General features: G+C 44.5%; 1 protein-coding gene across 1 annotated transcript in view; it reads left to right on the top strand.

Moving 5' to 3' along the window:
• Nucleotides 1-1,756: 1,756 nt before the first annotated feature.
• The window catches only part of NDUFB4 (NADH:ubiquinone oxidoreductase subunit B4), a 32,531-nt gene continuing 9,496 nt past the window's right edge, over nucleotides 1,757-24,791 (top strand). Inside the window, exons 1-2 of the mRNA XM_069202699.1 lie at nucleotides 1,757-1,996; nucleotides 22,575-22,721. Of these exons, the coding sequence (XP_069058800.1) occupies nucleotides 1,763-1,996; nucleotides 22,575-22,721 (381 nt within the window). The 5' untranslated portion in view covers nucleotides 1,757-1,762. The remainder of the gene's footprint in view (nucleotides 1,997-22,574; nucleotides 22,722-24,791) is intronic.

A 24,791-nucleotide genomic window follows, 5' to 3' on the forward strand; every position in this document is an offset into this window, starting at 1 on the left:
TTACTTTTCATTACTGCAGCATGCTCATCTGTTACAGATAAGTATTTGTATAAGCAGTATTGGCTTCATGTACTGAGTCATTCCTAAAGGAATTCACCTCGGTATACTTCCTTTTTAGTGTCTTCTTTCCCTCCATGATAGCCAAGCGAGAGCAGGATGACAAGAGGCAATCAATTGTTTAGGGTTAAATACTGTGCTTAGCCCCCCCACTTCCTGTGTTTAAGTTGCTACGCAAACTGATGAGAATAGCAGCAATACCCCCACCATGACAGAGGCAGGTGTCCATTAGTGATACAATGATTATAGAGATACCGGGACTCAATCCCTTAACTTTCAGAATGCAAGTCTAAGATCTTAACCATTAGGCTACAAGCAGCTCTTAAAAAACACAAAACTAATGATGCAGTCACAAAAGGCACTCTATAAGTGCTCTCTCTGTCGTCCAGCTGGAGAGATGCATGTCATAGACTTGGTCCACGAGTTAACAAACTTGCAACAGGGTTGCAGAGGAAGATAAGTAAAGCAGGCCTATCTGTAGACCCTGGAAAGGAAAATTTAAAAAACATTCATAGATTAATATTAATCATACTTTCCCTGTGGGCGACTGACTGAAAAAAACAGAAGTACGGTCATGTTGATATTGGTAAGGGATAATCCTTTTTTCACTTTTTTTGCAGTTGTTATATAGTGTGAACCAAGACCAAGGGCATTGGAGAGCTTTACATGAGCACTAGTTGCATTAAATAAGGACAGATTCATTTTTTTAGCCATGGGGAAACTAAGCAATTTGTCCAGAATCACAGGATGTTGAGCTGGCACCGGGTTCCACAGTTACAATAGTAGCAGCTCTGGCCCTAATGCCACAACCTCTCCCCCAAACTTATATGGGGAACAACAGTGAAGTAGACTATCGCCTGCTAAGTGAAAACTAGGGTTGACACTTGGCTGGTTCATACCAGCATGCCTGGTATTTTAATGTCCCTACCGGTAAAAAAATATGAAAAAACATCTAAAGCTGGTATTTTTCCCCCTTTGTTCTCCTTACCAAAACATATTTTTTAACAGAAAATGTTAGCACTTTAAACAGCCCTGTCAAGCTTCCCAAGTCCATGCGTGATGTGCTGCTCTAGTCCAGTTTTTACTCTGAATTCTGGAAATTGTAGTACTGTTTATTCCATTATAAAACAGGACTACAAGTCCCAGAATTCAAGGAAAAAACATGACCTGGAGCAGCACATCACGCATGAAGCTGAGAAACCTGGCAGCTATGTTTAAAATGTGTTCTAGACCGAAAGACCATGTTAAAAATGATTACAGATGATTTCAATTAAATTTCTACTTAAGAACTGTATCGGTCGTTATTTTTCTCAGTGAAAAGTGGCAAACACAGTGAAAGCTGCCATAAGGAAGACTGACAAGGAGGCCACAGGACTACAGTTAATATGTCAGCCGCAAAGGTTCATGGTCGCCGTAGTTTATTCCGTCCCAGGAGCATTGTCAATAAGCCCTATTTCTGTTTCTATGACTCAGAAGGTCTGTGCTGCCCACTAAAAACCGGCATTTACGTAGCCTAAGCGGCGTGAAGTTAGTGCAAGTGGTGCATTGAAAGTTGCGCCGTTGTCGTATCAGAGGGCTTAACTTTACACATGCGCGAACGCGCTCGCCTGTCTGACGCATGCGCAGTCCTCACGTCGTCGGGCCTGCCTGTCCCAGGGCACAGCGTGACCTTGCACATGCGCTAACGCGCTCACGCCTCTGACGCATGCGCAGTCCTCAGTGGCTGTCAGGTCTGCCTGTCCCAGGTCACAGCGTCCTCAAGATGGCGAACTACAAGCCCTCGTCGTTGGCTTCCATGCCGCCCACCCTGGACCCGGCGGAGTACTACGAGCTGACCCCCGAGCAGCGAAGGGCGCAGGAGGAGCGGCTGGCCATCCGGGCTCAGCTGAAGCGGCAGTACCAGCTGCAGCTCAACGACCCGCACCGCAGGCACATTGTTGTAAGTGCAGCACTGATCGTATCCAGAAGACATCTGGAGAAGACTTAACACCAGGAGTCGGGGTGTGAGGGGTAGCTGGGGGCGTTAATCCTGGGTCCACGTCCTGCTCCACGCCGGGATTTTTCTTTTGAAATCTGGGACTTAAATTCATGTTTTTTAATGGAATTTAAAAGACTACAGGTACCAGAATTCCAAGACAAACCCCAGCCTAGAGCAGTACATCCTATATGGACCTGGGAAACCAGGCAGGGTTCATTTATATGACCCTATTCTATAGTTATGTGAAGAGCACAGGTAGAGCAGGGCACATAGTACTACCGTGGTGCAGTACAGACCGCAGCCATGCCATATTCCTGTACAACACAGAATTCTCAGGTTTTCTGTCCAGTCAAGTTTTTGTCCCACCAGAATAATGGCTTACAAGCACCAGAATGCAAAGAGTAACTGCGCTGACAAAACTGTTCATTCATGGTCCTGAGAAACGTGGGCGCTTTGTGAGCAGGCAGCAGCGTTGCACACTTTCCTTGTATTCATAGAATAGGTGCTGTATGAAGTGCTTTATAATGGACCGGTACTCACTGATACTGAGTACTGACAGTTCTTAGTTTTCCCCCACAGAGTGCCCAAAGTTTTCTTTTGGGCAAGGAGAGTACCGGTACTCCTAGTGGCAACAGGGTTGAGGCCTTGAAGAATGGGTAGGTGCAACTCAAAAGCTGCTGAAGAAAAGCCTTTTAGGTGGAGCATATCTATGTGCTGCTCTGCCAGGCAGTAGCCAGTTTATTAACGCTAGGTTTATGTTCTTTATGTTCTCATTGGTTTCGCAACAGGAATGAGATGATGTGGTCAGAGCTGCCGACAGTGTGACTTGGTTCAAATCCTGGCGTCTGTTCATCATCCTGTGATTCTGGGCAAATCACTTAACTACCTGTGCTTAAAAAAGGATGCTTTGATGCAAAACGTCTGATTGGCATGGCCAAATTTGCGCTACATGAAACTGGGAAGCATTAGGACCTGCACATGTAACCTCGAAACTGATGCCCTGCTATATCTTGAAACACACACAAAATCCATATGTGCTTGTTTGGAGCCGAGTGTTCTGTGGCTTGGCTGAGTCAGGAAATAGTGAGTTGAGAGACAGCATACATAAACGAAACATCAGCCACATTTTTTATATATATATATATATATATATATATATATATATATATATATATATATGTTTTGAAGGTTGCTGCAAGTGCCGATTTGTGCATCCTTGTATGTATTTGCCTACCCCTCCTGTCACAGTGTCACACACAGTGGCAGAGCTGGAAGAGACCAGCTTATTTACTCCTTCCAACGCTCAATTCCAGAAGCGGCACGCAGGAGTGGGGATTAGAATGTGGGTGTTAATGTTGACACAGTTTGCAACTATCCATAACACAACATCCTTGCAGTAACGATCTTTAACTTTTTATTGTGCTATGAGAAGTTTGCATGGTGCCTTTTCAAAATCGATTACATTTAGGCAAATGTATGCTAAAATGCTGTACTTGGCCCAACAATCAGAAGCCTCTGATACATGTTAAATGCCTGCCTCACAGCCATGCCCGTAAATGCCCCTAAAAGCCCACCCAATCGAATTAGTGAGTGCAGGCACTTAATTTTTCCCATTAAAAGCATTGCCTGTCTGAACTGCGAGAGATAGTCTGTTTGAGCTGAATAAATGTCCCTCCATACACTAGTCAAAGGCCTTCCACGCACGTCTTGGATAGACTGCCCAGCATTTTGTGCTTTGCTTATCCTGGAGTATATTGAAGTTCTCATATATGATCGTAAAGTGGATATACAATTTTTTAATGTGGCGCTTTTTGTAGAGCCCTCAAACCGCAGGTTGACATTTCAGAGCATTTGTGGGAGAGCAGATACATTTGGAGGTGTCATGACTGACTTATATTGAGCGCAAAAGGGAGGTTGTGTTACCACTGCGCATTATATAAATCACTAAATGAGGCCTAATGTGGTGTGTTGTGTTGATTACTTGGGTGCCCTATCTTGGTTTCTGTGTAAGTGTCAATGCCACGTATTTTGTATCTTGTTAAATTCTGTGAGCCAACTCTAGTGTATACCTTCAATATTTGGAAGTTCATCTGGCATATCATATTCTGTTCTGGATGCCTCATCTGGTGGGTTGGGTTGAGTTTTGTAGACTGCGTATAGTGTTCAGTTCCAGAGACCACACATGGAGTTCTGTGTACGGTTCTGAAGGCCACATGGTGCATTATGTTCCGCTCTGAAGGCTGCATGTAGGAAGCTGGCTCTGTATATATAATATATAAAAATGAGATCTAGTGTGCACAGAGTCCAGGAGTTCTCCACAGGCTTTACAAGGCTAAAGTAGATAACACTAATGCTCTATTTTGAGGTAGTATGGTCGAGCAATTAGGCTTATCAGAGGATAGTGCAAACCATTTGTTGTGCACACCCAGTCAATAAATGAGGCACACACTCACTGACTAATTCCAGGCCAATGTATTTATATTGGAAATATATATTTTGTTACTTTATTTCTAGAACCAAAAGGACATTGTTGCAGGTAAGTACATTTGCAAGTAAGTATTGAACATATGGATCAATAGCACTTTGTTTAGTTTTGGAAGAGAAAACGGTTTACAGGCAAGTAACACTTTTCACTTTTAAAAGTTGACAGTGCAATTTTCACTCTTACCTGTTTTTCCCGCCTGACTTGTCGCCAAAAGTGGGGTTTGGTCCGGGGGGGTGGGCATCTCCACTAGCTGGAGTGCCCTGGGGCACTGTAACATGAGGCCTGAGCCCTTGAGACTTGCTGCCAAGTGTTACAGTCCCTGCAGGGGGGAGGTGTGAAGCACCTCCACCCAGAGCATACTTTGTTCTGATCCCAGAGAGCACAAAGCCTCTCACTCTATAGGGTCAGAAGCTTGCCTGTTAGTGGCAGGATGGCACAGACTGGTCAGCCTCACAATAAAGGGTTGGGTAAAATAGAGGGCGCATCTCTAAGTTGCCCTCTGTGCGCATGGTACAATAAATCCAGCACTGGCATCAGTGTGGGTTTATTGTGCTGAGAAGTTTGATACCTAACTTCCCAACCTTCAGTGAAGCCATCATGGAGCTGTGGAGTTCGTAATGACACACTCCCATACCAAGTACTTAATATGGATACACTGCACTTACAATGTATGAGTTTGGACTTAGACACTGTAGGGGCATATTGCTCATGCAGCTGTGCCCTCACCTGGGGTATAGTGCACCCTGCCATAGGACTGTAAGGCCTGCCAGAGGGGTGACTTACCTATGCCCCAGGCGTGGTTTGTGGGCATGGCACCCTGATAAGGGGGGCCATGTTGACTTTGCCTTTTTCTCCACACCAGCACACACAATCAGGAATGGCAGTGTGCATGTGCTTGGTGAGGGGTCAGACCTGAGAGGACAGTTCAGGCTGGACTGTTTCCATTGGGAACAGGGTCAAGACTGATTTGCATATGGCTGGGTCCAAACTGGGGTGGCATGGTGAAAAAAAGAACAATGGATTCATCCCACGTCTGTGACTGGAGGTGAGTGTTTGAAAAGTTTCAGCACTCCGTCCATCATCTTATTGTATTACTTGTGAGAACATTGCCTGATTTTATATGTATTTTTAAAGTTTTCTCCCAATGATTCCTGTGGTGCGGAATTACACACACAAAGTCTATTTTTGCTAAACTTGGAAAATCATAATTTAGGAAGTACTTACCCGATTTCAATGATCTTGGTCTAAATAATTTTATAAAAATATGAAGTATTCTTGTAAATTATTCTCAAGTTATTCTTTTGCATGTCTCCACATTTATTGATATTGTGTGTACAACAAACGCTTAGCACTTCTACAAAATTAGCCTAACCGCTAGACCAAGCTACCATTAAAAAAAAAAATAGAGCATTAGGTTGTCCATTTGTTACTTCTAAATACTAAGTTGCTTGGACTCTCTGCACAGTGCACATCGTTTTTGTACACTATATAGAGAGCCAGCCTCCTACATTTGGTAGTACAGGGGTGGGATCCAAGACTTTGCATTTGCCGATACTATTTTGTCACTAAGTGAGCACACAAATAACTCACATTTTTATGTAGTTGTATTTTTTGCAATTGGACTATTTTTTTAAATCTTTTAAATTAATTACTAGAGCCCTGGGTAGGTCGCTAAAACAGTGATTAGAAACTTAGTCTTTACTCCAATTAGGCCTTAGAAAAAGTTTCCATAAGTTTGCAAAACGTTTTCTAAAGTTTAAAAAGGTCCTAACTTCAGTCATATAAAATCTGCCTGATGCAGAGACCCAGGCTCAAGAACGCGACCTGACCCCTTACCTAGAATATAACCATAGACACCTCTCTCTGCAGTCACTGGGAGGAGTCCTACCACAGAAATGCTTAGGCAGCTTGTAGCACAGTATGACAAGGACCATCCCAGAGAAAATGAAGAAGAAGAAGCTTCTGAGCAAGGAGCTAACGCTGAGGAGAGAGAGGGGGGTAATCAGCCTTTCTACCTCTAGCACAGGTGCCTCCTCAGAGGAGGGCCTTGGCATACTCTCCAAAAGGTTGGCCTTAGAGAGACAACTCTTGGAAATAGAAGTTAAAAGAAGAAAGATGGGCCTAGGACCTATCACTGGTGAAAGCGTACAAATAGGGAGAAAGAGAGATCTTTCAACCTAAAACTCTCAAAAGGAGTTGTTCCCCACCTCCTTACACTGAAGGTGATGATATTGTGAAGTGGTTTTCTGCTTTTGAGAGAGCCTGTGAAGGCAGGAGAGTGGCAAGGGAAATTTGGGGCACTTTAATGTGGGATCTGTTCTCAGTTAAATGTGGGAACTGTTCTCAGGTAAATGCTGGCATTAAATGAAGCAGAAACCACATCCTATGACCTCATGAAGGGTACCCTGATTGAGGGCTTTGGATTCACAACTGAAGAATATTGCATTAACTTCAGGGAGACTCGAAGAACCCAGAGTGAGTCCTGGGTAGAAGTTGTGAACATATCAGTAAAAATGCTGGGAGCCTGGTTAGAAGGTATCCAGGTACAAGATTGTGATGGGATTTACAATTCACTCATGAAAGAGCATCTGTTGAGTAATTGTTACGATGAGAAACTACATCAGTTCCTCGTGGACCTAGGTCCACTTTCTCCTCAAGAATTGAGGAGGAAGGCAGACCACTGGGTCAAAACAAGGGCGTCCAAAACAACCACTGGTGGGGGAGACCAAAAGAAAGAAGCCAAACCCCCCGTGTCCCCCTGAGGGAAAGATGAGAACCAAAATAAACACACTCTTCATCATCCCCAACAACCTGTTCAGGAGGGTGGGCCCAGAGACTTCTTACTGCCTAAGGGTAGGTACAAAGGTAGGAACTTTGATCCCAACAAGTCTTGGTGCCATGATTGCAAGAATAAAGGACACCAAACTGGAGACTCTAGCTGTAACAATAAGAAAAATGCCTGTAGGCCACCTGCAGTAAATGCAGTTGATAATCTCCAGATGGGATACAGTGGTGGCCTGACCGTGTCGGTGAACCCACAGAGGCAACATTAGTCACTGAGGGAGGGGTAGATTTATCCTGTGCTGCCTGGCCCACTAATATGCAGAAATACAGGCAGCACCCTTTGATTAATTGGACAAAGATAGAAGCCTTGAGGGACACTGGGGGTAGTGTCACTATGGTGGCCCAGCACCTGGTCCACTTAGATCAGTACCTGGTAGGGAAAACTTATCCTGTCACCAATGCTGCCAATGTCACAAAGATCTACCTGATGGCTATGGTATCTCTTCACTGGGGTTGGGGGTGGGGGGGAAGTAGCAGACAGAAAGTAGTGGCTGTGTGCTCATCCATCCCTGTAGACTGTCTGCTTAGAAATGATTTGTAGCACTCTCTCTAGATTGAAGTAGACCTGAGGACTCATGCAGCAATGCTTGGGCTCCCGTAATGGGGTTGTGTCAAGACAAGGGCACAGAGCAAACTCCAGAGTGAAAAAGAGGCGTTAGATCCTGAAAGAGTGGACCAACCCTCCAAGAGAAAAGCCAAGAAGACTGGGGAACCAGCTTCTGAACAGATCACAGGCCAGAACCCCTCTTCTCAGGAAGAGGGCTTGTTATTCTCAGAGGGAACTGAACCTGCAGAGCTTGGACCCTATCACCCAGAGCTCTTAGGACCTAGGGGGGATCCTCCAGGGAGGATCTGTGCCAGGGACAAATAACCTGCACCAGTCTTGAATGCCCGAGGCAGCAAACTGCACAGGAAGAAAAGGGTAGTGACAGTTGTACCCACAGGGTTTATTGGGAGGATGGACTCCAGTTTACTGAGGCCAGAGACCTCAAGCCTGTTGCAACCGGGAGGGTGGTAGTGCCCCAGCAGTACAGAGTGTTTCTTCTCTCTCTGGGCAATGAAATTCCCCTAGCTGGGCATCTGGGCCAAAACAAAACCTGGCGTAGGCTAGTCAATCACTTTTACTGGCCTGGAATGTCCCAGAAGGTGAAGAACTTTTGTCAGGTGGCAAGGCAGGAGGTCACCTAAAGCCCCCCATCCACCTTAATCTCAATACCTGTTATTGGGGTGCCCATTGAAAAGGGTAGGGTTTGACTCTGTTGGCCCCCTGGACCCTCAAACAGCTTCAAGAAACAGGTACATTTTAGTGATAGTGGATCATCCCAATAGGTACCCTGGAGCCATTCCACTTAGGACCATCACTGCCCCTGCTTTGCCTAAGGTCCTCCTGGGCATACTTACCAGAGTTTGCTTTCCTAAGAAGGTAGTATCAGAGAGTGGTTCAAACTTCATGTCTGCATACTTAAAACACATGTGGCAGGAGTGTGGAGTGACTTACAAATTCAATACCCACTAACATCCACAGACCAATGGACTGGTTGAGAGGTTTAATCACACTTTGAAAGGCATGATTGGAGGACTCCCTGAAACTCAGAAGGAGATGGGATGCCTTACTTCCATGTCTGCTTTTTGCCTACAGGGAAGCGCCACAAAAGGGAGTAGGGTTTCCCCCTTTTAAACTTTTGTTTGAGCATCCTATCAGGGGACCACTATGTCTTGTAAGGGAAGGCTGGGAGAGCCCTCTCAAAGAGCCTAAAAACAGAATTGTCGACTATGTGCTTGGCCTATGTTCCATGATAGTGGAGTACATGGAAAAAGCAAGTACTCATTTCCAGGCCAGCCAGGAGCTTCAGAAGAGCACTGGTATGACCAAAAAGCTGCACTGGTGGAGTTCCAACCAGGACAGAAAGTTTGGGTTTTGGAGCATGTGGCTCCTAGGGCTCTCTGAGACAACTGGTCCGGGCCCTATCCCATACTTGAGAGAAAAGGGGAGGTCATCTGCCTGGTTGACCTTGGCAGCTGCTAAAATCCCAAAAGGATTATACATCTCAACCACCTGAAGCCCTATTTTGATAGAGCCGATGTGACCATGCTCATGGTTACAGGTGAGGGACAGGAAGAAGAAAGTGAACCTCTCCCTGATCTCCTCTCGAGCAACCCACAAGATGGTTCTGTGGATAGAGTGGTCTTGTAAGACCCCCTCACAGGACAACAGCAGGCTGATTGCAGGCAAGTCCTCGACCAGTATGCTGATTTATTCTCTTTGACCCCTGGTAGGACTAACTCGTGTACCCATGATGTGGACAAAATGTGATGTGTCCACGTTGTGTTTTGGGATGTTTCCTGTTGTGGGCACTAGACCTACCCACACAAGTGAGGTACCATTTTCATCAGGTGGCTTAGAGGAGCACATAGTAGTAGAACAAGTGTTATTGCCAATTGTCTTTCTCTGTATTTGCACCTTGCAAATTGAAGACAGTGTGGGGGAGAAGGGGGGGAGTCATTTTGAGAAATGTCCTCTAATTCACATGCTAGTACAGGTACCCACAAATTCAGAGATGTGCAAATAACCCCTGCTTCTAAACTCCATATTTTGTGCCCATTTCAGAAATATATAGGTTTCCTTGATATCTGTTCTTCACTCTTTGTATTTTACCAAATGAATTTCTGTATACCCGGTACTCAATGAAAACCCATTGCAAGGTGCAGCTCATTTATTGGCTCTGGGTACCCCGGGCTCTTGGTGAACCTACAAGTCCTATATATCCCTGCAACCAGAAGGGTCCAGCCAACGTCACAGTGTATTGCTTTTGAAAATCTGCCATAGTCTGAAGAAGATACAGATGAAAATGTAGACAGAAATGGCTGTTTTTTTTCAACTCAATTTCAATACTTTTTCATTTCAACTGTTACTTTCTGTAGGAAAACCTTGAAGGATCTACACAAATCACTTCTTGCTGAATTCAGAATTTTGTCTTGTATTCAGAAATGTATAGCTTTCCGGGATCCACCATTGGTTTTACAGCCATTTCTACCACTAACTGGAAAGAGGTTGAAAGCACAATAAATAGGACAAATGGGATATGTCTTAGTAAAATACCAAAACTGTGTTGAAAAATTTGGTTTTCTGACTCAAGTCTGCCTGTTCCTGAAAGCAGGGAATATCGTGACATTAGCACCGCAAACCCTTCGTTGATGCCAGGGGGAAAAAAAAAAACAGATGCTTTCTTCTGCAGCACATTTCTCCCCTTTTGTCCCTCAAAAACCCACAATGTAGCTGTATTTTGGCTAATTTCTCGGTCCCCTCCAGGGGAATCCACAAACCCTGGGTACCCTTAGAATCGCAGGATGTTGGAAAGAAAAGGGCGCATACTGGCATGGATACCATAAATGGACAAAATGTTATGGAGGCCTAAGCGCAAACTGCCCCAAATAGCCAAAAAATGGCTTACCACTAGGGGTGGAAAGGTCTACCAGCGAAGGGTTTAAGGTAGATTGAAAACCTTTTCCAGTGTAAACACCCTTAGGAAAGGATAGTGGTGCAGAGGAAGAATATGGAGAAAATAAGAAAGTGTAAAGTTAGCAAGTATATTTGCACTTCTAGATAGATTTTCAGAGGAGCAGATACATACATATGTTTGCTCATGTGAAAATAAAATGCACAAAAGTTCCATAGGATTAGCTCGGAAAATGCGACTGTCGCAGGTTCCCACTGAAATCTTTTTTTAGATTCCTGAAAGTCAGAAATCTGCACCCCTGTGAGGTCCTAGCTTTGTGAGTACCTCCTTGCGGCCGTTACTCGCTGCACAAAGACATAGTGGGAGAATTTCACAGCCTCATTGGTTAGTAAAATAAGAGATTGGCAGTGGTGGTTCAGTTGGACATGAGCTTGAAACGCAGCGCAACACACTTCTGGCTCTTCATTTGCATCCTGGTTTCCAACGTTTACTGCACTTGGCATGTGCTCCTCTGCCCCCTTTACCTTTCAAAATCCTTCTACTATCATACACACAATCCATATCACGCTCATTCCCTTGCCTGGATCAGGCTTGCCCTGTGGATGTGCGCACAATGTCCCTCTCCCCTGTATGTCTTAGAAGGGACACACTGCCCTGTGTCCTGTTTGTTGTTTTCTCCACCATGCAGTAGTAGGGAAAAATATTTGAAACACCACAAAGGCCCACTTGTTTAGAGTTTATTCTCACAGTTGCCAAGTTAGTGCTTGAACCTAGGACTGAATGCAGTGTGGCTGAAAGAGTTGGTGTCCTAGAAGCAGACACCTTGCATTGAGTTTAAGAGGCCTGTGAGCCAGATAGTCCTGCAAAGAGCACCATGGAGCCCACCAGCTGCTGGAGCCCAGCAACATTCAGACACAGTTAGGCTCTTGGAGCTCACCAAGAATGTAACATAAACCTTGTCACCAGGGAGTAATCCCAGCCTGAGACCAAAGACCGATCTTGAGACTAAGGCGAGTGTAAGCTGCAAAAGCCCAACAATATTCACAAAGGTTGATGCCTGGAGATCTCCAAGAGGACATAACAGTGTAGTTTACAAGAAAAGAACCAAGGTAGGAGAGCAAAGAGATTAACAGAGGCGGAGGTCAGGTCTCAGCCCAGCTCTGACAACCTGAAACTCATCACAGGAAGTAATAACAACATGAGAGCTAAACCGGACTTTAGACTAAAAAGCATAGTGTCTGCTGTCAGCATCAAACAGCAGCCATACAGCGCAATGACTGCGGGATCTCGGACAGATGAAACTCATCTGAAGGGAGTTATAATAGGGGAAAAAAAGACTGCGATTGAGAGTCGGGGATCAGTTGCCACATTGCATCAATTCCCATGCAAAGTGTTACCATGGATCTCAGACTGGACATAAAAAGGCAGAGTCTGAAATTGTTAGACTGGTGGACTTTCATTGCGTGCACCTTGGGCATTCCAGAGCATACAAACTGTAAGGAGAGCAGAGAAAGAGTTGTACAGCATGAAGAAGATATAGGCAGCCATGATAAATCAGCATGGTCCACCCAAAATTCAGCCAGGGGGACTTGGAGGATGGCAGGGGCCAGAGAATGCAGGTAGGCAACTATACTGTGAGAGTAAGGGCTGAACTGAAAACTAAGTGAAGTCTATGGCCTATTGTTGGAGGTCAACAACAGTGACTGAATAGTATGCATGGGGAGCTCACAAAGTGTATACCACTAAACTCATTACAGTGCAGCAAATAGCAAAACAGGACCCGAGTTACACACTTGTAAATTTACAAGAGCAAATGGCTGGACATTTGACTGCTGGGCTGTAAGAAACCAGTGACATAGCAATCATAGATCCATCTCCTCCCACATATTACCCTGCAATAATGTAATATTAAGTGGGGAGTAAATCCCACACAAGGGGTGGCAGATCAGGGCATGTTCACCTTTGACAATTACTAAACGCAAGAAAACGCAACAGTTTATGGCCATTCACAAATGTCTCCCAATCTTCCCACCTTAGAAATGTCCAGAGATGTACTCCAGGCAATGTGTGAAGTAAATCTATTTATATTTGGGAAGAGGAAAAATCATCAAAGCTTTCTGAGGGTCAAAGGGAAGAAGTGTCCCCCAGTGGGCACTTGACTCTCTCAGGGTACCAAAGGTTTATTTGAGGAGGTGGAGCGTTCTGAAGTTCAGATTCAGTATGACTCTATAAACAAAACTCAGTACATCAGTGTCTATTCAGTGCTAACAGATATGTAAATAGTTCAGGTAAAAAAAGATATACACAAAAAAGCAGAAAGCGTTATCACTTTCTGGGGCTGAGGTGATACTCCTAACATTATTATACACTGTTAGCTCCATGCGCTAGATTTCTAATAACATTGGTGTTACGGCCAGTGTTGTCCTGTGGCGCCTGGTTCGGGTCAGCTTGGGGATCTTTGGAAGCGCTTTAGTCTTAGGGTTTTAGCAGGAGCTCAAGTCTTGCAAATGGGTCTGAAAGGTTGGCAGGTGACACAGCTGCAAAGACACTGGTCCGAGCAATGTTCTTGGGCTATACTTGGTTACATGAGTAGTACCAAGGATGGAATAAAATGTCACCCTAAAAATGATGCCTTCTAAATATCCACTACCCAAACAACTAGGACCAGTGGTAAATTGAGGGGCCACGGCTCTCATTTTTGTGGACCAGCACTTATGTTTCTTCATCAGACATTTCTGAAGAGCAAGAGAGGGAATAACGCACAAGGGGGACAGAAGAAGGGAGAGAAAATTGGAAAAACAGTCAGAAAAAGAGAAAGTGGGAACCAGCAAGGGTGAGATAAATGGGGAAGGAGTGTCTGGTAGTGGATTAAGAAGCATGAAGTGGATTGAAGACTGCGCAGGCCTGGGATTTGGTGCTCTGAAATGTAATAACGCCGGCGGTGGTCTTCTGAGCAGAGCTTTGGGGCACAGGCTTCCCCATCTAACAAATGCTCGAGTGTTTTCATGGTGGTAATGTCCTTGTGTCAAGCCACTACTCTTCGCCTAGTGACCAAGTTCACAAAGTTAGTTACTTGTGTCCAGCTGATAGTAACAGACCCATCTGGTGATTCAGGCTTTTCAAGGTCCTGCTGGCACTAGTGAGTCAGTTAGCCTAGAAAATATTTGTAGAAATCAATATCTTCCAGTGGCATGGTTATCCATAGGACTAGTGACACTCAAGGAAGTCACTGGAACTAGGACCAACGGGACCTAGGCACCTCTATAATATCGACTTTGGTACAAAAATCCTATATGGTTGAAAAATCGTCTTCAAATATTTAATTTGGAAACTATTTTAAGATCTAATTTCAAAATGTATCTGAAATAAGGCCTTTTCCAGCCAGGCTTCCACACTCTGGAACTCTCTTCCTACAATTTGAGAGCTTTGTCAAACATTGCTTCCGGTAGGACTCTTAAACACTCACTTGTTCTGAGAGGTAAAAGAAAACAAAGAAAAGTACTTGAAAGCCCGTGGGTGACGTAGTGCTATGAACATGTTTGGTTGGTTCTAATAATATGGTTCAAACGGTGCTGGAAAGCCGTTAGTATCCTGATGCCCCTGTGTCTGTAGAATATGGGATGCAGACTCCCTCCGGGTTGGCTGGGGACAGGGCAGACTCGCCCTTTTCATGTCTGAAGTTGAAGACACTCCTTAACCTTGATGGTGCTTCTCAGGACTTGCACTAATGCGAGGAGTGTAGAGTACGGCTTCCTGGTCAAGAACACATTCTCAATGGGAGAGGGAGACACAGCTGCTTGGATGGGGGCACGGACACTGGCGAGGGTGAAGTAAGCTGGGAACAAAATGTTCAGACGTCCGGTATGTAAAATTTCAGCGTTTATTTGAAGAAACAAAAACGATCCAGAGAAATCAACCCAGCGCGCAGCAGTCTGCCCCTGGTGTCGCAGAAGGAAAATGTCCGGCCGTTGCCTTCATCAGAACGTTTGGTGTTACACGCGGCGAGGAACACCCAACAGCGAAGGACGGCCGCGTGTCAGTGTCTCCGCTACGCGTGCGGAACCAAGAACAGTTGAGAACAGCTGACCGGCACGCGCAGCGGTTTATGCTGCTAACCAAGCCACTAATTAGTTTTCTCTTTTAACAAAAAAAAAAAAAAAAACAATTTTTTTTTTAGAGATTTACCCCTTAAGAGACAAACCTCAGGTAACCATACATGCTGTGTTTTACATTTTTTCAATGAACACAGATAATTGAACATTCCAAATAAAACCCATCATAAACCAATCTCACTTAAAGATTAACTAAACATGCTGTGCTTTACATTTTTCAATGCATAAAGATAATTGAACATTCACAGAAAACCCAACATAAACAATTCCCACTCAACGATACCTTATAGGTAACCTGTGCACTCTATCACTTTTCCTGACAGGCACAAGATTCATGCATGAATCCACACCCTTTGAACTGGAAGTCTTAACTCCACCGGATTTTTGTACACTCAAGCTTCCTTTGAAGGGTGATCACCCTTGTCTTGAGGTGGCAACAAAACACCCTTTGATTCAACCTTTACAACTTCCCCATATTCCACCAGTTACGTCCATCAACACGCACAGCATTACCACAAACTTTGTCAACCTTCAATGGTTCAGAAAACTTAGTCACCTTTCTTGACAAATACAGGCAATTTGACCCGCACCCAATCACCAACAGTGAACTGCACATCCTTCACACACCTTTTCTTATTATAATACGTTTTTTGTCTTTGTTGACCTTTTTCCATACTCGAATGAACCTTTGAATAGATGTGTTCCTTACACGTAGAATGCTTGAAAAATGTGGACAACCAAGCTGGTCTAAATAGTGGCAGGCTTTCTCCCTCTAAGTGCCTCAAACGGAGGTACCCCCGTGCTAGTGTGAAGTGTTGTTCTGTAAAACCAGAGCATACTCTTTACAGCGGCATCAACCACACACCCATTAGCTAACGCCCACTGAATACATTCACCAATCACTCTATTAAAGCATTCAACCAAACCATTTGTTTGCGGTTGATAGAGAGAACTTATCAAATGTTTGATGGTACACTCATTCAGAAAACTTTCAACTTCACTGGATACAAATTGAACCCCGTTATCCGAGACAAGTTCCTTGGGAAACCCTTCCTCCAAAAATACATCTTTTAGAAACAATACAACTGACGTGAATCTGCATGACTCACGAACTTCAGATGAGGCCACTTGGAGAAGTAATCAGTTACAACATAAGCATACCGTAATTTAAGTGGAAGAGAATTGAATGGTCCCAACAATCGATACCTATCTTTTCCCATGGACCTGCCGGACATTCTATTGGCCTTAGCGGAGGAGTTGACATTTTGAGGCACAAATGTGACATGATTTGACTAATGTTTCAATGTCTGTCCATTTGCGGCCACCAATAGTATTCTCTCACCCTCTTTTTAGTAAGAGTAGCACCCAAATGACCCTCATGTACTTTTTCCAGAATCTTGGATCTTATAACATCAGGAGGCACAATTTTATCATTTCTCAACAGTACACCATCTTCAATAGACAGTTCGTCAGAAACCTTTAAAAAAGGTTGTTCACTCTGATTCAGTCTTTTTTCATGTGGCCACCCATTCTCAATGTATGTCAAAACTCTAGAGAGCACAGGATCACTTGAAGACGCTTCTTTCCACTGCATTTCGGAAAAAGACCCTGTATGTTCTAAATCGACGACAGCAATGAAGCAGTTTTCATCCTGACAGTCCATTTCTTCTCCACCGTCTTCGGAAACAGGATACCTGGAGAGGTAATTAGCTCTCACGTTCTTTCCCCCAGAAATGTGTACCACAGAAAAATCAAATTGTAATAACCTGGCCGCAAATCTTGCAATTCTTGGTGTGCTACTTTTAACATTGGTACCAGTTAAAATAGAAACTAATGGCTTATGATCTGTCTGGAGAAAAAAATGTCTTCCCCATAGATATGACTTACATTTCTCTATACCCCACCAACATGCCAATAATTCTTTTTCAATTACAGAATAATGTACTGCATTAGGTCTGAGCACTCTTGACGTGAACCCAATGGTAGGCTCCTGTTTCTCATTGATTTGCGTCAAGACAGCTCCCAGACCAAACTTACTGGCATCCACAGTCAAATAACATTTCAAGTTATGATCATAAGATTGTAATACCTTAGCGCTACACAACGTCTGCTCAATAGTGTCAAACGCTTCCGCACACTCAGCATCCCACCCAAACTCCGTTTTTGTTTTAAGCAGATTAGAAATGGGTCTGACTAGTGTTGCAAAATTTTCAATAAATCTAGAATAAAACTTGCAAAGTCCCAAAAATGATTTGACCCCAACTTTGTCCTGTGGTGCAGGTGCTCTTACAATCGCATCTACCAGACCTGGTCTAGGATAAACACCTTCTGCTGTGATGACATGCCCAAGATACTCTACAGACGTTTGTAGGAACTGACATTTTTCTCTTTTCAATACTGCACCAGCACTATCAAACTTACTCAAGACTTGTTTGATCAACACATCACATCACATCAACACCGAAGAAACCAAAACCACCATGAACTTGATCCACTCCGGCGCTCCATCGGACCCCTGCCCTCACTTCATCTTCAATAAAGCCGACGACATCATCGCCCGCACCTCCAGGCCGTCATCAACTCCTCTTTTTCTTCTGCTACCTTCCCAGAATGCTGGAAACACGCTGAAGTCAACGCACTACTAAAGAAACCTACGGCTGACCCGAGCGACCTGAAAAACTTCCGCCCCATCTCGCTCCTCCCCTTCCCCGCCAAGGTAATAGAGAAGGCCGTCAACAAACAGCTGACCACCTTCCTGGAAGACAACAACCTGCTCGACCCTTCACAAACCGGATTCCGAACCAACCACAGCACTGAAACCGCCCTCATCTCAGTCACAGACGACATCAGAACCCTGATGGACAATGGTGAAACAGTCGCCCTCATCCTCCTCGACCTCTCGGCTGCCTTCGACACCGTCTGCCACCGCACCCTAATCACCCGCCTCCGCTCCACCGGGATCCAAGGCCAGGCCCTGGACTGGATCGCCTCCTTCCTCTCAAACCGATCCCAAAGAGTCTCCCTCCCTCCGTTTCGCTCAGACCCCACCGAGATCATCTGCGGCGTACCTCAAGGCTCATCACTCAGCCCGACACTCTTCAATGTCTACATGAGCCCCCTCGCTGACATCGTACGCAAGCACGACATCATCATCACCTCCTACAACGACGACACCCAACTTATACTCTCCCTCACCAAGGACCCCGCCAGCGCCAAGACCAACCTACAAGAGGGCATGAAGGACGTCGCAGATTGGATGAGGCTCAGCCGCCTAAAGCTGAACTCTGACAAAACGGAAGTCCTCATCCTCGGCAACACCCCGTCCGCTTGGGACGACTCCTGGTGGCCCATGGCCCTCGGCACCGCACCGATCCCCGCAAACCACGCCCGCAACCTCGGCTTCATCTTGGACCCTCTTCTCACCATGACCAAGCAAGTCAACGCCGTGTCCTCCGCCTGCTTCCTCACCCTCCGCATGCTCCGCAAGATCTTCCGCTGGATCCCCGCTGACACTAGAAAAACCATGACCCACGCCCTCGTCACGAGCCGCCTGGACTACGGCAACACCCTCTATGCTGGGACCACCGCCAAGCTCCAAAAACACCTGCAACGTATTCAAAACGCCTCGGCCCGCCTCATCCTCGACGTACCCCGCAACAGCCACATCTCCGCACACCTGAGACACCTGCATTGGCTCCCAGTCAGCAAAAGGATCACCTTCCGACTTCTCACCCACGCACACAAAGCCCTCCACAACAAGGGACCGGATTACCTCAACCGTCGCCTCAGCTTCTACGCCCCCACCCGTCTCCTCCGTTCCTCGGGCCTCGCGCTCGCTGCCGTCCCTCGCATCCGCCGCTCCACGGTGGGTGGGAGGTCCTTCTCCTTCCTGGCAGCCAAGACCTGGAACTCCCTCCCCACCAGCCTCAGGACCACCCAGGACCACTCCACATTCCGGAGACTCCTAAAAACCTGGCTCTTCGAGCAGCAGTAACCCCCCACCCCCCTTTTTTCCCCTAGCGCCTTGAGACCCGCACAGGTGAGTAGCGCGCTTTATAAATATTAATGATTTGATTTGATTTGTTTCAAAATCGCATCATGTTCACATCGATCACACGCATGAATCAACAAGTCATCCTGAAAAATACACACTTTATCTATGCCTTTGAGAAGTGTAGACATTATTCTCTGAAATACTGACACCGCCGACGCCAAACCGAACGGCATACGACAATATTGATACGTTCCTCACAGGGAAACAAAGGCAGTGAAGTGCCGAGAATCATGTGTCAATTCTACTTGGTGATAAGCAGTGGCCAAATCAAGTTTAGTAAAAAAAAAATTGCTCCATTAATACAGGAGAGCATCTCACCAATCTTGTGAGATGCTCACAGGAGGCAGTGGATGGGAATCCACCCAGATCTCTCTGAGTGCCCTCAAGTCGACACATACTCTCAGTTCCCCATTTTTTTTCTTTGCCACCACCAACAGAGATAACCATAACGAGGAATCAACGGGTTCAATGATTCCCTTCATTCGTAAATTTTCCAATTCTTTTTCCAACTGATCCCTGACACTAAATGGTACACCTCTTAATTTATGTTTAATAGGAATGGCATTGTCCTTGACCTTAATTTTGTGTGTAAAGCCTCTTATCTTACCTAATTCACCCGGAAAAAACCCTTGGAAACTCATTAAGCAAATTCTCTATATCGGAGGAGTCTCTAATGTCAAACCATTCCAAACAACCCTTGGTGAAACCATCCTAAAATGTTCAGTCATTTCACAGCCACATAGACCTTCCCAAAAATGCGTTGGCCATTGAAAGCCTTAACGTCTTAAAAAAAACTAAATCAATCCTCCTTCCCTCATATGAAATCGGAGTCCTATCTGGTGGGTTAAATTTTCGTGTGCCCCAATTTTGTTCGAATAGCTCCTGAGTAATCATAGTGATTCTGGCACCCGAATCAGCCAACAACTTTAAATATTTGTCACCTACTTGAACTAAAATGTACAGATCAATACAGTGTTCGGGATTACCAGTTACTATGTCATGGTCTCCCACAGCCAGAATCATTTCTTGCATTTCAGTCATCAACTCAACTATCCTGTCATCACTATCATCAATGACAGCATTAACCTTAGTGTTACCACTTTTGTTACTTTGACATACTTCTGCGAAATGACCTGTTTTGCCACATAATCTGCACTGTACATTCTTTGCTGGACAGATCTTTCCTCCTTTTACATGTGATGGGTAGCCACACCTAAAACAAATGTTAGTCTGCTTGAAAAAACTATTGGATTTGGCCGCCTCACCTTTGTTGTGCAAAAAGACATTCGTCTTGCATCTGTCATCAGGTCTCTGAACTACGTTCACATGTTCCGCCTGTGCACGTTCCAATTCTTTAGCAGATTTAATAGCAGTTTCAATGCTTTTAGCGATCCTTATGGAATGCGACAAAGATTGATCTCCTAAGGACAACAACTTTTGCTTGCTTGATTTATCAGAACAGTGACAAATGAATTGGTCACGTATTAACTGATCAGTAAATGTGTCAAAACGACACTCTGACGCAAGTTTCCTCAAAGAAGAAATGTAGGTATTGACATCTTCTCCACATTTTTATTCCCTCCTAAAAAACTTATGTCTTGCAATAACCAAACTCGGTGGAGCATCAAATCTGGTGGCCAATTTCTTAAGAGCTTCATCAAATTTGTCAAGTTCCTCGCCTTCTTCCACCTGAATATCTGGTAAATGTTTAAACACTGACCTTCCCTCGAAACCTAATGAATGGAGCAACAGCCATTTTTTCCTTTCAGGTCTGAACCTTGACGCTCCGATAGCACCCAAATACATTTCAAAAGCATCATACCATTGCTTCCATGGTATAGCTGGCTCCCCAGGTGTTTCCAAGAAAGGTGGCGGAGGGTTGACCGGCTGCATGACTGGTTTGAGAGAAAACGCAGACACTTGGGACCATATAAAACAAAATAACTCGTTTTTCCCAGATTTACTAACTCCACCACAAATTTCTGCTTGAAAAAACACTAGAAACCTTGGTTATAATTGCCTTTCAAAGATGGCCGCCACATTTCCATCGAAATTGGGACTTCCTGTACATTCACCTTCTGACTCTAGGTTCATGGGAGGAAAATTTGGCAGTAATGAGAACACCTCACCGTCATTACAGCTGTCCAGGAGGTCCTCAATGATAAGATACGGGGAAAAGAGCAAGCACGAGTGGGCCACGAAGTATCAGCCTGAGGTGATTCAATTCCTTAGCTCGTCGCCACTTGAAGTAAGCTGGGAACAAAATGTTCAGACGTCCGGTATGTAAAATTTCAGCGTTTATTTGAAGAAACAAAAACGATCCAAAGAAATCACCCCAGCGCGCAGCAGTCGGCCCCTGGTGTCGCAGAAGGAAAACAACGTCCGGCCGTTGCCTTCATCAGAACGTTCGGTGTTCCTCGCGCTAACAAAGCGGCGAGGAACACCCAACAGCGAAGGACGGGCGTCTCTGCTGCGCATGCGGAACCGAGAACAGCAGACCAGCACGTGCAGCGGTTTACGCTGCTAACCAAGCCACTACAGAGGAGCGACACTGGGCCTGGGATTGGTGAGACATTGCTGTTGAGACTTGGGAGATATCGTGACTGGGACGATTTATCTAAACACAGCTTAGGTGTCCTATAACTGAGTGGGAAGACACCTGCACTGGGGTTAGTGGACTCCACTCTCTTAAAGAGTCAAGAGTGTTGAACTATTGGGATTTAAACCTGTAGCCTAGAGGGTGCATTCAGATGGCTGAAGTATGGATATTAAACCACTGGGCTGGACTCATTGCTGCTTGTCAGAGTACACAGAGCCTGAGTAAGGGAAAGGTGAGACGACTTTATTCCTGTTCCTCACCGTTGGGGTAGGATATTAATAGGTGGCACAGGTAAGGCACATTTTCATGCTTAAGTTGTCTTATCTAGTATGTTACCTACATATACAGAAGTCTGCCACTATTGCAATTTACAACCCCAAAAAGCATAGGGTCATTGTCAGACCTAACTCATTCCCATATCCACCCAGTACTAATAATGTGTGATAGTAATTCAGCCCACTTGTCACTTACAGGTTCACTTGGTATGTTAAGGTACTGCACACGAGTGCAAGCCCCAGGTACAATTCACTACTTCATTCTTAATTTAAATGACGTGTGCCTAAGGGCACCGACAGGTAACCAAACATGGTTGAATCGAAATTTGCAAAGTGTTTTTAGATCTTAGACTTTTTGTGAAAAAGAATAAAATAAAAAAGATGTTAATGTGTTGTGTAGATACATGCAAGTTTGTCCCGATACATGACACACACTTCGATTAGGCTTCCAAAATGAAGCCCGTTGCTGAAATAGGAGGAGGTGATGATTTTATCTTTTTAGAAAACATCCAAAAGCTGTGTAAATCTGGTTCTTTTTCTACACTCAGTCCTCTATCAGGTTTGTTTTTTTAGTGCATTGCATTTAGTGTTGGCTTCTGAACATCCTGCAGACTAATGTGTATGTTTTTATGGTTCTTCAAACTACAGTGATGTATAGAACTATACCTTTCTGTATTTGTTGATCCAGATTTTTTTTTTTTTTATGTTGTAGGAGGACCCCGCTTTGACTCGTTGGACCCATGCCCGAACATTGAATATCTACCCAAATTTCAGGCCTACTCCAAAAACCTCCTTGCTCGGTTTAGTGTGGGGTGTCGGACCACTTCTGTTCTGGTACTACGTCTTCAAAACGGATAGGGTAAGACGCTGGATGGGAACATCTCCCACATTTTGCACCAGTTAAATAAATGTTCACCATGTTTGTTGGAGGTTGGAGATCCATTTTAAAAAAAAGTAAATTTATTTATGTGCTTAAGATACACATACTACGCCTGGGTGGAATTTTGATTATACTGGAGTAATTGGAGTGATTTTGGAAATTCCATGTTAGTCTTTGACACAGAATTACTGACAATTACACAATTACTCCTGCTTGCATAATCAAGAGTAATTTGGGGAAAATAATCCTCCTGCGAGATCACATTATTTGTGTTCTATTGCTTTTACACTGTTTTGTAACACAAAATGCATCCGAGTGTCAATTTTTGACTCAAACGTATATTTTGCACTAAACAAAATAGTGCTAAATGCCGGTAGTAGGTTGGGGGAAACTCCTAGTCCGAGATCATATTTATATTTAGCGAGTGGCTGCTTGCGCTCTCTATTTGTGTTCTGTTGCATGTAGTGCTATTTCCTAGCACCCTTGCATCCATTTTAGATGCGGGGAAGGGGGCGTAGGTTTGCACTAAGAAAAAACACTAAATGCAGAATTACTCTTCTTGTGTAACTCTGTATAATCTCACTCCATTCTTAGGTAGTTCTGCTTGATTATGCCGCACAAAATTATGTCCACCCATAATATAGACTTTTTTAGTAACACAGACCATCCATCAGAAAATCAGACTTTTCACAATGAGAGATGCAGCAGCCATTTGAGATGAAATACTGCCACACGGAGGAGCAGTTCTCATTTAAACTGATGGATGGACTTCGAGCTTTTAAAACTGCAACCAGAAAGAAACAATGGTTCTCAGCTTGTCTGTAATCCTATAGTGATCAGTTACACAGTTTAGCTCCTGAGACTGAGAAAGATCATTGGCCCGAGTTTGACTACTTAAACCTGGGAATTACAAGGGTGGAATTTTCTGGCAACCTAAGAAACTGTGAAGCCATATTGTAAAGCAGCACTTTAGGCATCCGAGAATATGTTGGGAAATGGCTGTGGACCATGAAGTGCTTTAAATTGTAATCATTTCACAAGTTGCACCCAAAGCAGTGATCGAGGTGACACAATATGATCTTGCTATTTTAGTTTCAACAGAGTTTGTGCTGCTCTATTTCCATGACATAACATATGCAATTGGTATTTAGAAATACCTAGATATGTGCTACCTGTTTAAGATAGCATTGTTACCAAGGTGGCCTGCATTTTATAAGTGGAACTAAGAAACCATAATATTTTCTACATGAAGCAAAGGTGGTAGAATCCCATGCGTGCCACCCCGCCACCTAATGAGACTTAAACCCAGACTGCCAGGTTCTTCACTTCCTCCACTGGCTCTGCCTGAGTGTCTGCAGACCAGATAGTTAAAGAAGTCTCTTGTGCCATACGTTCTGTTTTACTAGGATTGAGTTTGATTCAGTTCTCTCCAGTGGTCAGTATTCAGCAGCAGAGAAACTGGCATTTTCTCTTGATATTATGGTAGAGATTTTTAGGATCATCGGTGCCATCAAAGGATGTACATCAATGTAGAGTAGTAGAAGTGGCAGTCCTGCTCCCTGGTGAACACGTCACAGTCCAGGGTTCTCTAACTGAAGGTAAACATGGACAGGGCTACAGCGTGGCTTATTTGCTGGAGAAACAAGGCTATCAAAGTTAATGTCACTAGGACCCTTGATCCGGAATATTGTCTTATTGAGAGTATAGGCCCGTATGTAACCAGATATTTGGATATTGTATATAAAATCTAAACCAATGAGAGGATAGGTGGCATAATGTAGAGCTTGACTTTCTTAGGGTTCATACCTTGATAGTGGGTACGTTTCAGTCAGGTGTTCCTTTTAATTAGGATAATGTTCAGCTTCTTTCTTTAGTGGTGGAGTAAAAGTGGTTGTCGGACTTGTGTTCAGCAGGAGCTCCAGCACTGTCAAAGAAGGGTCTGTCTACTGGTCGTCTTCTTGCATTTCTTGGTTTCAGGCATGAATATATCTTGTTTGCGTATGATGGGTTCACAACCGTAAATCGCTTGTCTCCTAGGCATAGAGGTGT

The sequence above is a fragment of the Pleurodeles waltl genome, chromosome 8 (genome assembly GCF_031143425.1).
Source record: "Pleurodeles waltl isolate 20211129_DDA chromosome 8, aPleWal1.hap1.20221129, whole genome shotgun sequence".
Classification (NCBI taxonomy): domain Eukaryota; kingdom Metazoa; phylum Chordata; class Amphibia; order Caudata; family Salamandridae; genus Pleurodeles; species Pleurodeles waltl.